General features: G+C 29.6%; 1 protein-coding gene across 1 annotated transcript in view; it reads right to left on the minus strand.

The window, feature by feature from the left end:
• Positions 1 to 16,941, minus strand: part of LOC127279116 (protein PTHB1) — a 55,399-nt gene extending 38,458 nt beyond the window's left edge. Inside the window, exons 1-3 of the mRNA XM_051301259.1 lie at positions 16,589 to 16,941; positions 8,765 to 8,853; positions 7,886 to 8,150 (exon numbers count right to left, since the gene is read on the minus strand). Of these exons, the coding sequence (XP_051157216.1) occupies positions 7,886 to 8,150; positions 8,765 to 8,853; positions 16,589 to 16,860 (626 nt within the window). The 5' untranslated portion in view covers positions 16,861 to 16,941. The remainder of the gene's footprint in view (positions 1 to 7,885; positions 8,151 to 8,764; positions 8,854 to 16,588) is intronic.
• Positions 16,942 to 18,749: the final 1,808 nt, after the last annotated feature.

An 18,749-nucleotide genomic window follows, 5' to 3' on the forward strand; every position in this document is an offset into this window, starting at 1 on the left:
TGCTTATATGGGAGATTTGCCTGCGACTCGATTGCTTTCAACCCGTTCTTTTTTGAGAACTGGTGTTGATTACGCGGGCCCGTTCGCTCTTAAGGATCGAAAAGGACGAGGATCAAAAATATTGAAGTCATATGTGTGTTTATTCGTATGCTTCTCAACCAAGGCAATTCATATTGAATTGGTGGGCGACTTGACTACTGAGAATTTTATAGCGGCCTTGAGACGTTTTGTGTCGAGGAGAGGCAAACCCGTTGATATTTATTCCGACAATGGAACAACCTTTGTTGGTGCGAAGAGGGAGCTTTCAGAATTGTCAAATTTTTTGTCGCGCGAAGAAGCGAACATTGAAGATTCAGTTTGTAAATTAAATATTCAATGGCACTTTATTCCCACTCGATCGCCGCATTTTGGTGGGCTTTGGGAGGCGGGAGTAAAGTCCGTAAAAAATCATTTAAAGAGAGTCTTTGCTGAGGCGTCATTGATTTACGAGGAATTTTATTCCGTATTGGTTCAGATAGAAGCGTGCGTAAATTCACGTCCATTAAGTCCCATGTCTGATGACCCGAATGACTTCCTTCCCTTAACCCCAGCGCATTTCCTGGTAGGCGAATCATTGAAGTCGATACCTGATCCCGATTTGTCTCATATTTCAGAGAATCGATTATCCCGATTTCAAAATATGCAGCGATTAGTACAGCACTTTTGGAAGCGGTGGTCTGCCGAATATGTTTCCGAGCTTCAAACACGCTCTAAATGGAAGAATCGAGAGGAATCAACTATCAGAGTGGGCTCTATGGTTATATTGAGAGAGGACAACTTGAGTCCAGTGCACTGGAAGCTGGGCCGCGTCATTGCTACGCAGGAAGGCAAAGATGGAGTGATCAGAGTTGCGACAGTTAAAACAGCACTCGGCGAATATAAACGTGCAATAACGAAACTTTGTCCACTTCCATTTGAGGGAAATCAATAATTGACCATTATTCGCGTTGAGTACAGAACATAATTTTGCATTTAACAGTAAAAAATATTTTAAAAAAACAAAAGAAATGCCAAAGAAGGAAGAATTGATAGTTCTCTTTTTTATTTGTAAAGTTGTTAATTTATTGTATTTATTGTATATAGTTGTATTGAATTGATGATGTTTTCGACATTTTTTAACTCATTTTTTTTATAATGTTGTATATATGTGATTTTAAATTTATTTGTTTTAAACATGTTGATATTACGATACATCAAGGTGGCCGGTATGTTGAGAATTAGAAAGAACTTTGAATATACGCGGCATAAATGAATATGTACGTCACATCTTTTCGTTACTTGCGAATAAAGGGACATAGGGGTATCCCTTCTTAATTTGGATATAAGTGGGAAGAATTTTGAGAAGCCTCTCGTAATGCAGATATTGTAAGACGACCGATTCGAACAGACGCAAATTTTATACAGAAGTTTCAAATATATATTCTTAGTAACGAAGTGAAAAACACTATCTTTATTTCACTTCCTAAATCAATTTACAAAGTACCGTTAAAGGCAAAAATATATATTTCTAAAATCCTGCAAATTCTTCAATTTCTAAAATTAAACTTTAGAGTGACAAATGTGTAAGTGAATATAAGTTTTAAAAAAATAGATCGATTAATTAAAACAACTTTTTTCATTTCTGCAAATATAAAAAAAAAAATTTCTCAATAAAAAATTTTTTTTTTCTCAATGACATGAGAAAAATTAATTGTGACACAAAGAAATCTATTTTTCCCTAAAAAAATTTTTTTCTTAATAATAATTCTTTTTTCACAATAAAATGAAAAGATTAATTTTTACACAAACAAATTTTTTTCTTAATAAAAAATTTTATTTTTTCAATGAAATGAGAAAAAGTAATTGTGACACAAAAGAAACTTTTTTTCTCAATAAAATAAGAAATACCGTGGATGTACCAGTTACCGTCCATGTCCCAGTTTCCGTCCATTTTACAAATATCTCGTATAGTAATTTAAATTATTTTTTAACAATAATTTATTCCTTTTGGCACGCAATCGACTTATTAGTTTAAGTAAACAAATAAAAGAAAATAATTTTTTTATAAATGTTATTTTGAAAATTAAACTGGACGGAAACTAGGTCTTAGGTGGACGGTAACTGGGACATCCACGGTATTAATTTTGAAAAAAAAAAATTTCCGAATAAAAAAATTTCTTTTCTCAATGAAAGGAGAAAGATTAATTTTGACAGAAAAAAAAATTTTTCATTAAAAAAATTTTTGTTCCTAATAAAATTTTTTTTTATTTGTACAAATGAAAAAAGTTGTTTTAATAAATCGATCTATTTTTTTTAAATTTATATTCACTTACACATTTGACACTCAAGGGTTTAATTTTAGAAATTCATTCACAAAGTAATCTTCAACGCCATCTAGTGTTTAACGCGCGCATCACAGCTGCCGCTGATAGTAATATACATATATGGTAACTCAACAATTGTACGCACTGTAAACTTAAAACACTTATTATGAAGTAATTATATCTTAATTTATTCTTATTATTGCATAAATAAGCACTCTAAATGTCTATTAACCATTTCTAATAGTTATTTACAACATATTTCGTCGATTAACGACAATATTTTACAAGGAGCCGAAACGTAACCGAATCGTAACCGAATCCTAACCCAATTCGGTTACAACTCGGTTTACCCAATCCGCCAGGGATGTCTGTAACTTTTTCGCGGCATGGAAACTCAAATGTAACTTTAAAAAATGTGAAACTATCTTCCCAGTAAGAAAAACTAATTAAAATGAATTGAAATGAATTGACTTTTGGTTGAATTTTTCTGAATCCCGCTTACTGATTTGTCACGACGAATTGAAATATAATGGCACCCAATAATTGACCATTATTGGTAACGTCATGGGCTGTCCACGCCGTTGCCAATGATTGGCAACCATCATTGGCAAATTATAGGCAACCAATAATAAGCCAATATTAAAAATTTTAATAATTTAATAAATCAATTATTTAAAAAAAAATATTTTCTTATTTTTATTATTTTTTAATAGTTATTATTATTATTTTATATTTAATAATTAAATTAAAATAAAAAAATGGTCATCGTAGTATTAGTGAAACCATTTATTCCAAAAAAAAGTTTGTCTCACATCCTAATAAATAGGAGAGACATCGGGCAGAAATAAATTTCAAGGAAAAAGTGATCAAACTCACGAATTCAAACGAATTGACTAACGAATTTATTGAATTCGTGCAGACGAATTAGAAAGAATTAAAGCTTAGAAAACTACTTCACTAAAATCGAACGAATTGAGGGCTCCTACGTTCAATAGAGGCTTGTCGAATTCATGAGAATTGCAACATAGCTCCAATTCGTATTTGTTGCTAAACGGGATTCACCAAAGCTCTTCGTGAATTCAATCCAATTCATATCAATCCTTTTTCGTTTACTGGGTTATTTCAAACGTTAATAAAGGAAACATATAAAAAGTATTTAAGCGTGTGGCGGGATTTTAACATCAAAGTTAAAGAGGTTCAAGATATGCAGATTATTCACAAAAGAAGCGTTAAATATTTGGGCCTATACATAGATAATAGGCTCAAATATAATGACCATGTGAAAATTGCATTGTCCAAGGAAAGAAAGGCTTTTTTCAATCATAAAAACATATTTTATTCCTCTAAACTTAACGCGAGAGTAAAGATACTTTGTTACATGTTATTGATTAGGCCGATTCTGCCATACGGCTGCCAAATATGGTTGGAATATCGCCGTCGGTGATGGAAAAAATCCGAGCTTTCGAGCGGAAATGCTTAGGCGTCTATCTTGGTTTATATAGGGATATCGAGACTGAGTTCCAAAGATACATATATCCAACGCAAAGATATACGACAAAGCCGATACACAAAGATTTAATGTATTTGTTGTAAAGCACACAAGAGATCATATCTTGAGAGCTTGCGAAAATCTAAGGAATCCTTTAATTCCGTTACCCTTTGCGAAGGATGATGATACTCTGAGGAGATTGATTGAAAACTGTTACCTGTCCACCGAGACATTCACGTACCTTGACAAGCGAGGATTTATCCAGGATAGGGCTAATGTTCCAATTTTTTACCCTATTTTAAGGCAGTTGAATGACAGAAAAATTAAATATAACGAAAATAATATAATAAATCAAAACATCGAGATGAAATATTCCATATCGCTACCGACTAGAGATAAAAAAGTTAAAAAAAGATCATTGGAATTAAAATACTGGTGGCTGGGACAGCGTACCTATACAGTAAAAAAAACTAATTCAGATGAATTGAAATGAATTAACTTTTTTGGCAAGGTCCAATTCGTATTTGTCGCTAAGCAAGATTCAGTGAAGCCCTTTGTATATTCAATTCAATTCGTGACAATGAGTTTTTTCGGTTAAGAATTCAAACAAAATGACCAACTCGTCTATTGAATTCGTGCTGACGAATTGAAAAAAATTAAAGCTCAAAAGTTTGTTCATTGAATTAGTACGGATAGAGAGTTTGGAAGTTGAATATAGCTTTGTCGAATTCAGGAGAATTACAATATAGCTCCAATTCGAATTTGTCGCTAAGCGGGATTCACTGAAGCCCAGGGTGTATTCATTTTAATTCAACTAAATTAGTTTTCATTTGCTGGGTAGTAAAAAATAGGAAAAAGAAATAAGAATATCGATAATTGCCTTGTCTCATGACATTTCTTTGTCACTTTCTTTCTTTTGTTTGTGGGTGCAAGATAAATATGAACCGGTTTTTACACATGAGTAGTTTTTTAGGTTCAAGTATGAAGTTTATACAATGTAAGAATAGGTTTACCCATAAATGTAAACAAAAATATTTTATATAGAAATCTCAATAAGTAATGGCAAATACGCGACGAGTGACAATTTGTCCGTTCGACTGTTGTTCCCACAGAAAGTAGATTTCCTAAAAATACCATGAGGAAAAAATGCTGCCATTCTAAAGCTAGGGAAAGTGTGATGTGAAAAAGTTTTTATCAAACAAATTTCAAATTTGAGTCAGTGATAGAGGCAGCGGAAGGGCACTCCATTCAAAATCCATGTACAAGAAAATGTACATGCTCAGCAACTGAACTTGGACCACTTCTGGTGCGGAAAATGTACATTTTCTTGCACCAGAATTTGGAGCAAGATCTTGTATCAGATTTTGTACAATATAATATAAATATTCTTGTACGTATTCTTGTGCAGGTTCATGTACAAGTACTCACACATGAAACCGTTCATGTTTCATATCGCACTGTTTTGAAGATCAGATAACGAGATGTATGACGAAGTAATCGTCAAACCCTAGCGGATTTGATTTACCTAAATTCGACCCAGCTGGGGCGAATCTAAGTCGAATTTAGGTAATTATCAAAAAAAAGCTTTAAATTGATGAAAATTAATAAAAATTAGTATTGTGAGGTTAAATGAACATTTATAGAGTTAATTTTTGTAAGAATTTTAATTATTAACGTGATAAATAATAAATAATCACTTGATATGTGCAAGTGGTAACTGTAGATTTTAACTCGTCAGTTTTCATAATATTTTCAAGAAATTAGTGTAAAATGTGTGAAAAAATAATTTATATTTAATAGAAATTGCAAATTTTATTAAATTATTTTATTATTTATCGAGCACAGTTTAAAATAATTGCAATTTAATTTTAAAAAAAAGGTTTCTTAAAAGTGATAAGAACTCTACTATACCGACAGCAAGAGGATATTTTCAGGTAAGTAAAGTTATTGTAGCGTGTAGTTTTGTTGTGACTAAAAGATGTCGCCTTAGGTTCTATAGTGATGAATATTCATGAATATTTGATCATGAGATTCGATGTTCCTGTCTGATCACTATAGGAACTAAAGCGACATCTTTTAGTCACAACAAAACTACACGCTACAATAACTTTACTTACCTGAAAATATCCTCTTGCTGTCGGTATAGTAGAGTTCTTATCACTTTTAAGAAACCCTTTTTTTTAAATTAAATTGCAATTATTTTAAACTGTGCTCGATAAATAATAAAATAATTTAATAAAATTTGCAATTTCTATTAAATATAAATTATTTTTTCACACATTTTACACTAATTTCTTGAAAATATTATAAAAACTGACAACGACCCTACCGAAAGAGTGGTACTGGAATGGTACTGAATTGGACTTGGCTTGAGTTCCACTTCAGTACCACTACCTGATAACCCATAAGAAGACATTTTTAAAATACTTTAACAATAGTTTTAAAGGTATATAAGATCAACAAACCGTCTCTCACGATATACGTGTAAACAGCAAAAAAAAACATAATAGTTTGTAGAAAATTTCTGTTAAGTTTGGAAATTATATTGCAATCCCTCCTTGAACAATAGACCCCTAGATCCTTTTGTTGAAGGATTAAAATTTTAACCCGAGTTTTATTGCTTAAAAAATTTATAATTTTAATAACTCAACTTTAAAAAATATATATTGAGATTCGTTAATATGTCCAGATTATGAATATCTAAAATTTATCAAAAAATAATTACATTTAAAAAAGTTATAATTTATCTCGTATACCTTAAGTTTGACAAAAAAATGGACATCATTTTTGAATTTAGCTGCCAAAGGACATATCATATGCATAATAATGTATGAAAATAATATAAATCCAGGAAAAACAAATATAATATTGAAATAAATGTAAAGTATTAGTTTAAACATATGTATTGAAAAAGCTAGTCGCTTTTCACTTTTATGAGGGTATTAACGGTAACTCGATCCTTTTCGCAGGTAAATTTCCCAGTTCCATTTCAGTACCAAAATGGACCAAATTAGTACTGAGTTGGTACTGAGCCCTCAGTTCCAATTTTCCAGTACCAATCCAGTACCACCCTTCCAGCAGGGGAGTTAAAATCTACAGTTACCACTTGCATATATCTAATTATTTATTATTTATCACGTTAATAATTAAAATTCTTACAAAAATTAACTCTATAAATGTTCATTTAACCTCCCAATACTAATTTTTATTAATTTTCATCAATTTAAAGCTTTTTTTTGATAATTACCTAAATTCGACTTAGATTCGCCCCAGCTGGGTCGAATTTAGGTAAATCAAATCCGCCAGGGAAATGATATTTATTTGAAAGAAATGGTTATTTCCTGGGCCAAAGATCTTGTTTTTAAGTAAATTTATATTTTTGATACTTCAATTATTTTTGTAATTGACCCAAATGGTCATTTTCGCAACTTTGTGCGCCGATTGACGAGTTCCGGCGAAAATGTACGAACGAGAGGATTGAAGGAGCAGTCGAAGCGGAAATCGACACACACATCATCGATCGTCGATAGGGACCAGCCGGTGGGTCGTGCGTCCCACAACCCTTTTTTATTTGAATTCTCGGGTTTGTTTAAGATTATTGTAATTGCGTCAAGTGGAAATAAATAAAGTTGCATCTGTTCAAATGAGATCGTGAGTTTTATTTCGATGAGTGTCGTAGTTCATTAGCGGCTTATTGGAAGTTGGATGTTCGTTTCATTTTGTCAGTGGTGTCTGTAGTCCAGTCAGCTGATAACCGAGAAAATTGTAAGTATTATTACATTGAGTCCAAAGGAAGTTCTGGTTTCGGCGTTGATTGCGTCTCATCGTGGGTCGACAAATGCGTTTCCTATTACCTTAGATTATTAGTAGTAGAAAAATAATTATTTAATTAAGGGAAGACGCCGTTTAATTCAAGTTTAATATTCCCTTTGTTACAGATGTTCATTTACATACAATTTTGAATAAGAATTAGACGCTTGTGTGACGCGAAACACATGCGCTAACTTACTTATCTAGGTATATAAATAATAGAAATTATTTTAATATAACGTACTTGTAAAATGATAGTACCCAGTCAGAGTTTTGCGTTATGAATATATCGTTTGCTTCCAGATATAATAAGGGCTCATGTTGTAAACGACACTGCAATATTTGAGTAAAAGAATTTAGTTCTTGATCTAGAAAAAGAAGAGTTCCATCTGCAAACTGAACACACAATAGGTCTTTATCTGTAACTCTTCCGAATGGTCCAGTTGTCAAAGACATTGAAATTGAAAACAACTCACGTTCGTATTTTATTTCTAGATTATATTTGTCACCTGTAAAAACGAAATTTTTAGTATACAATTAAATTTTAAACACATATTAGGCTAATTAATTAACTTAATAAGATCCATAATTTTTTTTAACATATTTCCCAGTGGGAAAAAAACCATGTTCGATTTAGAACGTTTCATGTCTGCCAAATAATGTTTTAGAACATTATTTGAACATTTCTTAAAATGTTTCAGAAAATTATTTGTCAGTTATGAAACGTTCTAAAAACGTTCTGAAAACGTTTTAAAACGAAAATGGTTTTTTGCCCTCTGGGTTAACAATAAATATTTTACAAATTAAAAATTAGCTTGTATCAAAATAGTACAACTTGACGATACTAATAGTAGGATATTTAAATAAATAAACTTAACAAGGTTGACTATTGTTTCTGAGTTAGGAATCAAAACTAAATACGCTTTAATTTTGATTAAGATATCCGAATCAAAACTAAGCAAACTTCATTTTTGATTTCAATAACTTGACACAAAATAAAAAAAAGTGATTTTACATTGTTTTAATTTTGTGAGGATCTCTGATTGAAACTGATTTAATAATTTTCAATATACAATTTTCAATTTAATAATGTAGAGTAGGAAAAGAACAAAAATATTCTTACCTAAACCAAATGATTCTTCTATTAAATAAACATCAAAGATACATAACTTCATTGGCATCAAAACAGCTAAATAACATTTTTGTGAACCTCTGAAAAGAATTATTACAAATAATACATATCCTAGTGGGCATCTGAACGTCTAAAAGATGTATGTTTTTGTGCGCCGATATTCTGGGACCTATATGATCATAATTTCTCGAAAATATCATAACGACAACAAAAGGACTTCTTTAAGACATCTAAGAGATGTCTATGATATTCTTGGAACTTTTCAAATATGTTTCTTTTACTATTTTTGCTAAGTTCAAACATGGAAATTATTATATTTAATTGAGAACCTGAGAAAAAACTCACCAAACGCTTGATCGCACGTTCTTAATTCAGTTAAAGGTACAAAAAAATAAAAAAATTAAAATTTGAAATTTTGATTTTTAAAACTTACCACCTCACAGGGAATCAAAATGTTCATCTCTTTTTCGTCTGACTTTTTTGTAAAACGAATATTTTACCTACTAATTAACGAAAACTGATATATTTAAATTTTCAAAATCGTACCTTCATCAAATATTAATAATTAACTGTAAATAGAGTATGTCGATAATATAATTTTCTAATCTCTGTCAACAAAAAGTCTGCGAGAACTTTAAGTCATCTGAAAATTTTCAGATTAATTCGTTCATAACTTCAGAAAATATCCAACTTTTTAGAAAACCGACGTAACGCTCGCTAAAGTTGCTACGTGGAAAAATACGAAGTATATATGGGCAAATCCACGAAACTTTTAACTTTTGTGATTCTCGAATCGAACACTTAAAAATCTGAATTATTTTAAATTAAAACTTTGGGTATCATTTTTTTTGCTAAATTATGTACAAAGGAACATTTATGAACAATATTAGAACAAAATATTTATTTGACAATTAGTTTTATAAGTTAAAAAGTGAAAAAAACTTAAATTTCATTTGAATTTCTTGAAAAAGTTTATATTCTTAACGTTTTTATTTTTGCGGCGTGTAAAATATCACTTCAGCTACTATGGAAATATCTAACAGACATATTTTGTCAAAAAATTTTTACTATCCCATTAGTGTGCCACCACTAAAACTAAAAATATGAAGGTTTGATTAAGTGATAGCACTTTTTAAAAAAATTCAATTTAACGTCTTCTTATGAAAATACCTATTACAGCGTTGGATAAAAATAATAGTTCAATGCATTTGTCAAAAGGTGATGAAAAAACAAAAATTTTAAGACCTTTCTCAATGATGTGCCTCTAATTGTATTCCTGTGGCAACAATTTAAAGATGATAATAAAAGTCGTGATTTCATTTAAATTTATACATTTTTGAAAGGCACAATTGCATTTTTGCTTTAAACAGGTCAATCTATGGTGTGATCGAAACATTTTGATACATATATTTGAACACAAAAACGCCGCTTAAGGATTTTGAGTGAAATAAATTTTATTAAGTTAAGAATATACTGATAACACTTTTTTGGAGTCTTTACCCCCCTCTTTTCTCAAAATTCTGACGTGCTAAGCAAATTTGGGTGCCAGAATCGTGTTCAGAGGACGAAAATACTTTGGAAACCACTCCGATATCAAAAATAAAAAAAGTTGAATACCTTAATAACACAAGATATCTTGGGATATATTGATAATATCCCGCAGATATCCTAGGGATGTCCTATGGATATAAAAAGGATCTCTTAAGGATATCCAAAAAAGCGACGGTTTGGATATCCCATGGATATCTGAGGCTATCCACAAGATATCTTCTGGATATCTCTATAGACTTTCATAAATGTCCTCCAGATATCCCATAGATATCGTCAGGATATCCCACAGATATCATCTGGATATCCCATAGATATCGTCAGGATATCCCACAGATATTTTCAGGATATTCTCAGTATATCTTCTGGATGTCAAGTAGATATTCTCAGGATACTGTTTTTAAAGTCATTATGAGACTACGAGTGAGAATATTCTGTGAATTAAATTTTATATAAATAAAATAAAATGCAACTTGTTTTTCGAGAAAGTTGTTTAATTTGAAAAATTATTAACTAATTTTTTTCTCATTCGTGATTCATTCCTTTATTCATATGCTTAATATTGTCAGAAAATAAATTGGCTTTAAACAATATAATTTCTTCCCCGCACATAACGAATAACTATTAATATTAATTATACATTAAGTGCATGAGTTTATTTAAAAACTTTGAAAAATGCGTTTCAAATATTCATTTAAAATAAATTAGAAGCTCATAAGATTTTTGTTTTTATTATATTACTATTCATTATATTAGCTTAACAATTTTAACATTTAAAAATATATGTTGAGATATTAAATATCCCGTGAATATCCTAAGAATATCCCACGGACATCCTGAGGATATCCCATGGATATCATGCGATATAATATCCAATAGATATTTTGTGGATGTCTTATAGATGTCCTGTTGATGTCCCACAGACCGGCGGTTTGGATATCCTAGGGATATCCCAAGATATCCTGGGGACCATTCTAGGATATCGACCATTGATATGAATATCCTAGGGATATCCTTTTGTTATGAGGGTATGAATTTGTAGTTCTAAAATGTACTTAAACGTGTATACAAAGTGACATCAATGTGCCTGCAAATTAAAAAAAGAAATTTTTTTTTCTTAAAAGTTAAAAGTTTCGTGGATTTGACCATATGTAGCTTGAATAATATTCTTTGGAAATCTACATTAAACACTTAACTGTATAAAAGAACTTTTAAATAAAATATTGCAGGTTAAGTGTGATGATGACCGTAAGAAAAAGTAAAGAGAAAATTCAACAATGATTCGAGTAAGTGATAAAGATTTTTAAATAAATAGTACCAAATAGTCAGGTTTTCAAAATTTTTCAATTTTAAAATTTTGATAACTCTGGATGAAATAGCAAATTATGTAAAGATAAAAATAATGAAGAGAAGATAATAAATATGAAAGACGGTAATACTAGTGGAATCATGCGACATTTTAAAAATTGGCATGAAGTGGAATATAATCGAGCATTTTCTGGTACAACTGGATGTACATCTTCAAAAGTAATGACTATTTCATTTAAATAAATAAATAAACATATATTTATATATATATATATATTTATAAAGACTTTTTATATGAGAGATTCTTTTTCAATCGCCCCAGCCCAAAAAGTCAATGTTCTGGGATTGGCTTCATACTTTGGTAAATTGTTGTCCTATATGATAGTAATAAATCCCTAAAATATAAACTCATTAAAAAAATATTTGTAGAAAGTAGAGGGGGTTGAAGTTTTGACGTTAAGGGTAACATTGTCATTTTCAAATCCGTATAACTATGACAAAAGTTAATGGATTTTAATTTATCTATAATGAATTTTAATGCATTTTTCACGTACTTTTCAAAAATGTATACAAAATTTAGAAAAAAAAATTTTTTCACCCCTTTTTTTCAAAATCAACCCTTATTTTTCGATTTTCACCCCTTCGGGAATTTTTTTTTTATTTTTTTTATTTTCATTGGAAAGCTGAGGTTTTTCCCATAAGCTATGTAAATATGAAAGTGGGATAACAATAATTTTGTGAGAAACAGAATATTAAAGTAGGCGGTGCCGATAACGGGTACACCTGAAGATCATCTTTGAGGATTTAGGTAGCCACCGCCTACTTTAATATTCTGTTTCTCACAAAATTATTGTTGTCCCACTTTCATATTTACATAGCTTATGGGAAAAAACCTCAGCTTTCCAATGAAAATAAAAAAAATAAAAAAAAAATTCCCGAAGGGGTGAAAATCGAAAAATAAGGGTTGATTTTGAAAAAAAAGGGGTGAAAAAGTTTTTTTTTCTAAATTTTGTATACATTTTTGAAAAGTACGTGAAAATTGCATTAAAATTCATTATAGATAAATTAAAATCCATTAACTTTTGTCATAGTTATACGGATTTGAAAATGACAATGTTACCCTTAACGTCAAAACTTGAACCCCCTCTACTTTCTACAAATATTTTTTTTAATGAGTTTATATTTTAGGGATTTATTACTATCATATAGGACAACAATTTACCAAAGTATGAAGCCAATCCCAGAACATTGACTTTTTGGGCTGGGGCGATTGAAAAAGAATCTCTCATATATAAAGATTTTTTAATGAAATTAAAATTTTTAACTGTTATTTATAATTTTAAAAGTTTTTTTAATTGGTTTCCATTCAATTTTCTATTTAGGCATTTGATCAAGATATCTTTAATCGTATAACTGTTGAATGGGCAGCAAAAAAATATTTGCCAATTAATTTTTTTGACGACGAAGTCACTCAAGAATATTTTAATTACATAAATAAAGACGTTAACGTACCCAGAAGAAATTTCTTACATTCATTGATTGAAAAAACATTTTCAGAAATGCAAGAAAATGTAATTCAAAAATTAAAGAGTAATTCCTCTAAAATATCTTTCGCTTATGACGGATGGACATCTATTTCTACTACATGTTTTTACGGCATTACTGGTATAATTTTTTTATTTACTTTAATAGATACAAAAAAAATTAATATTTACTGCAATACTTTTTAAATTTTATATATTTGGCAATGTAAAATCTTACTCTCTAAATTTGAATTAGCGAAAATTTCACTGTTTGAATCAGCGAATAAAGTTTTCACTACAAATCAGCGGTTACAGCTAATAAAATAGCGAAACACGAATCGGCGAACGTCGGTCATTTTCGTCGGAATATAAATTTATTTTAAAATGGAGTATTCCGCTGATTGAAATAGTTGTTAGTCGCTGATTCGCAGCTGCATACTTATAGCTTTTTCAATCAGCGACTATTCGCTGCCAATCAGCGGATTTTAGCTGATTCAAATTTAGAGAGTAAAGTTATTAAATTAATTTTGTAACTTAACTGATCGACATACTGAATTATATTTTGTGAATTTTATATTGAAAACAAGTTTTTTACGCATTATATCGATTAAGTCAAAGTGATACAAAAGTTTAATTATAATAGACAATTTTCGTAAAATATTATAGTATAACGTAAACGGTTAATTCTCTTTATTTTAAAAAATTCGAAAAATGCATTTATAATGTAAATTTTTATTTAGGTCATTATGTTGATGATGAGTGGACTTTACAGTCTTTAACTCTGGAGTTCGCTCCAGCCAACGGTGGACATGCAGGGGTCGACGTGGGTAAGTTATTCCACGATTTCTTAAAAAAATTTTATCTTGGGAGAAAAATAGGAGGAATTACTCTAGATAATGCGGCGAGTAATACGTCATTTATAAGAGAACTTGGACAATTATTACAACAAAGTGAGATTCATTTTGATACTGAAGACCAACATTTTAGATGTATGGCCCATATCGAAAATTTAGGGGTCCAGAGTTTTCTTTCGGAATTAAATCTTCAAACAGAAGAAGATCAAGTAACTGAAAATACATTTAGTGATGATGACGAAGAACAGGAAATCCTTTCGGAAAATTCGAAGAAGCCAGAAAATCTATTACCCATCGGTAAACTGAAAAAATTATTTATTAAAATTAAATACTCCGAGCAATTGCGAAACAAACTAGAATGCTGCTGTGTCTCCACTGATACATCATATCTAGCTCCAGGTATTGACAGCAAAACAAGGTGGTATTCGACATTTTATATGGTTGAAAAAGGGAAAAAATTGAGAAAAGCTTTGGAATTAGTTTGTCTTTCAAACAAAGAGTTACTAGATTATTATTTATCTGAAGAAGAATGGGAACTCTTAGAAGCAGCACACAAGCATTTAAAATTATTCAAATCATTTTCAAAAGCTCTTTCTGGAGAAAAATATGTCTCTTTACCTTTGGTGATAATTGGACTAAACTTGTTGCTGGATCAAATTCTAAAAACTATCGAAGACATTGATAAGAGCACCGCAGTAACCTTGATTAATATTAAAATAAGAAATGCTCTAGAAGCAGCACATGAAAAAATAATAAAGCATTATAGAAAATGTAATTGGGTTTACTGTGCTGTTCTGCTACTGGACCCTCGACATAGATTGACTGTGTTTGAAAAAACCGAATGGGGAAGGGCGATGAAAACTTCAATTAAAAAATTCGAGGAAATATACAGGAAAGAATATTACATTGATCAGGGCAAAAATTTAGTTGAAAATTTGGAGGCAGAAAAGGCAGTTGATCCGACTTCTGATGAATCTTCTGATGATGAAATTGATTTCTTAAGTTTGTATAGACAAGATAATTTAAATCAAAAAATGAGAAAAAATAAAAATCTTAATACAAACTCTAAAAATTGGAGATCCGAATTGGATTCGTATTTAAAAACAGATTTATCGCCTGCAACTACAGACATTCTCAAATGGTGGAAGGAACATCAAACCATATACCCTAATTTAGCGCGAATGGCAGGAGATCTTTTTGGCACTCAGGCCACATCAGTCTCAGTGGAGAGACTTTTCTCCCGTTTATCATTGACTGTTCGAAAACATAGAAACAGATTAGGGAAAAAAGTTACCCGCGAGCTACTTTGTATTAACGATTGGACAAAAAAACAAAATTTTTCTATTTTTAAATGCGTACAATAATTTATCTTACTTGCAATCTTTAAATTAATAAATTATTTATTCCATGTATAATTAAAGAGTTAAAAACGATTTATTAAATTATACATACGCTTAATAAAAATGATTTCATAATTTCTAATGAAGTAATTAATTAAATTATTCAATCTATTTATTAAATTAAATCATTATCTATTTAATGACATAAGAATTTAAAACATTATTTACAGTCTTTTTTAATTGTTGCAATTAAGAATACGTTAGAATTAAAAGTTTTAATTATTTAATAATAAATATAATAACGTAAATTGGATATCTACTTTTTATCAATTTATTAAGAAACTAGTATTATTTAATAAATAATACTTAGCAAAAATTGACATTAAATTAAACCAAATAATACATTAAATAAAAATTAACGATTTATTCCTTAATAATTCATTATTTATTTCAATTTATTTAATTTATAGTTTGTAACAATGTGTAATTTTTAAAATTTACATGATTAGAATTATACCTAACTAATTTTAATTTATAAAAAAAATTACCACTAATTCGATAAATTTATTTGATTTATACTTTTTAACAATGTGGAATTATCAAAATTAACATGGTTAGAATAATAAATAACTTCAATTTGTTAAAAGAATTATTATTTTTCGATAACAGTTATTAATATATTAATAGTAATTTATTAATCTTTTAACCAAAAAAGTTAAAATCATTTTTCTATTAACCTCCGTTCAATTTTTACATGTTTGAATTTGCAAAACGAGATACTCGTAAAGCTCGCTCGGATAGTCGAGAAGATCGTTTTATTAAAACAAAACAAACTATATTCTCGGTTGTCAAAATTAAAAAGTCCGATTTTCTCGCTCGTTTCTCGGATCGTCTTGCTCATATGCATCACTAATTTTGAAAAATAATTATTATAAAAACAAATCTACTTTCTTAAAAATATACAAGTGGGAAATGCACATTACTGTTCGTGCTATTAATTTATAATTAACAAATTGTGAAACTATATTGCGGACATTAAAAACATTTTTCAATGATATATTTAAAAGTAATATTATGTTTGATAGATGAAAATTAGTTGGAACTTATTTTTGTAAAATCCAAAATCGTTACGACTATAAAGCTTCCTCTATGAAATAGCAAAATAAATTAATTTAAAATAAATTAAAACTTTTTATCATTTAAAAACACTAATACATACATATTTAAGATGTCATTACTTACGACACGAATTTTCCAGCCTTTAAGTCCATAATACAGTCAGATAACTGTGTTTCAATTATTAAGTCATTTGAAGAATAGGAAATAGGAAATTTCATTTCAATCCATCGAGATAGTATATTGTATATTTTTAAAATACCTTTGCTGTTACCAATGACAATAACATCTTCCTTTTGATAACTTAATAAAGGAGCTACCAAAAGTTTTTGATTATAAAATCGTTCATTAGTATCAAAATTTGTCCTCCACCATTCTTTTGTTTTAAACAAAGACATAGTTAAGCGTAAGTTGTAATATTATTTCGGTAACAGGTTATAGTCAAATGAAATGTCATGTTGTATTTTGAATACTGAACCCTTCTGTTACTATGGAAACAACATAAAACATCAATGCTTTCAGCACACGTGGTTGAAAGATATCATATCGCCGGAAATTTTTCATTACTTTTGTTTTTCTAAAGTTGTAAATAATAAAATTTTCATTTATTATAACAGAATTTTGTTATTATCTTTATTACACCAAATTATTATTAGTATTATTAATTTTTTATTTTACCCAATAATAATTATTAATTAATTTTTTAAAATATTTATAATAGTAATTCTTTATAATTAAAATTATTATTATTGTTATTAATAAACATAATTAAATATTTTTATTAAATAATTGTAATAGTTATTATTAATTATTAAAATTTCTATTAATAGGTATTAATATTACACAGATAGCATGTAAGCTTGCTTTCCGCAAGCTTCAAATGTCCCACCTAACCCAAGCTTTCATGGTAAGCTTTCCGAAAGATTGCAGTGTAAGGTTACTGGAAGATTACACAGTAAGATTATCGCAAGATTGCTAAGTAAGCTTGTCGCAAGGTTGGTGCAAGGTTGCCAAATAACCTTTGCCAATCAGCACCTTGCACCAACCTTGCCACAAGCTTACTATGTAAACTTGCGATAATCTTATATCACGCAATCTTGCAGTAACCTTACACTGCAATCTTTCGGTAAACTTCCCATGCAATTTTGCGATAATCTTACTGTGCAATCTTGCTGTAACGTTACACTGCAATCTTTCGGTAAGCTTACCATGCAAGCTTGGGTTAGGTGGGACATTTGAAGCTTGCGGAAAACTTGCCGTGCAAGGTTGGCAATATTGCGCGGCAAGCTTGCTGCAAACTTACCTGCTATCTGGGTATTAGATGTAATTATTTATAATAGTATTTTATCTTAGATTGTTAAGTTTCAATTTCATGTATAGCAAAGTTCCCAATTTTCCACAGTTAATAAGTGGGCGCCAGATGGGGCATATCTGGTCTTCTCAGTTTTAAGAAATTTTGAACATTACTACAAAATAAAGCCATAAAATTGTATTATCGTTATCTTATAATCAATTAATTGTTTAATTGCTTATTTAACTTAAAATATTACATAGTCACACAAAATAAAAAGAATTTGGGGTTCCACCGGGTTCCACAGTGGGCCAGAAGGTAGGCTGGTTCATAATTTACTGCGGTTACGGAATGGAGTTTTATGATCTAAAATTTCATTAGTACATAACTCCAATTTAAAAATTATTATTTTTTTAAACAAAACAAATGAGTTAAATTAACATTAATCATTTAATTTAATCTATTCAATTTGTAATTTTAATTTTTTTATTAAATTAATTAATTAATATCTCAAAAACAAAAACAAGACATTTTCAATATTTTTTGTGTTGATAGCATGGAGTAGTATAAGGAGACCCGACGGCCATGAGAATTTGACAAGCATCGTGGACTGATTTTCGGTTTTCTAATTCACAGCGTTTGTCAAAAATGCTCAGCTAGCGCTCCTCGCGGAAAAAATAAGTACTGCGTATATTCAAAATTTTATAACCAAACAAATTTGTTTTATTTTACAATGTCATCATGGCAGTGTCTCTGTGCATATATTAATTTTTTTGTGAAATAGTTATTTGTCAAAAATTTGTTTTGTGTAAGTGTTAAAATGCCTCCAGTTTGTGTTGTCGAGAATTGTTTAATGTCTGTGTTGTTGAAGGCGGGAAAGAAAATTTCTCTTTTCAAAGCAAAGGTTTTTTTTTTTTTTCAAATTAAAAAATTGTCATGAAATTAGTACATGACAATATTATTTATAGATAAAATATTTAATTAATGTGTTAGGAA

This window comes from Leptopilina boulardi, unplaced genomic scaffold (genome assembly GCF_019393585.1).
Source record: "Leptopilina boulardi isolate dan_hultmark-lab unplaced genomic scaffold, ZJU_Lbou_2.1 LbouV2_214, whole genome shotgun sequence".
In the NCBI taxonomy this organism is placed as follows: Eukaryota; Metazoa; Arthropoda; class Insecta; order Hymenoptera; family Figitidae; genus Leptopilina; species Leptopilina boulardi.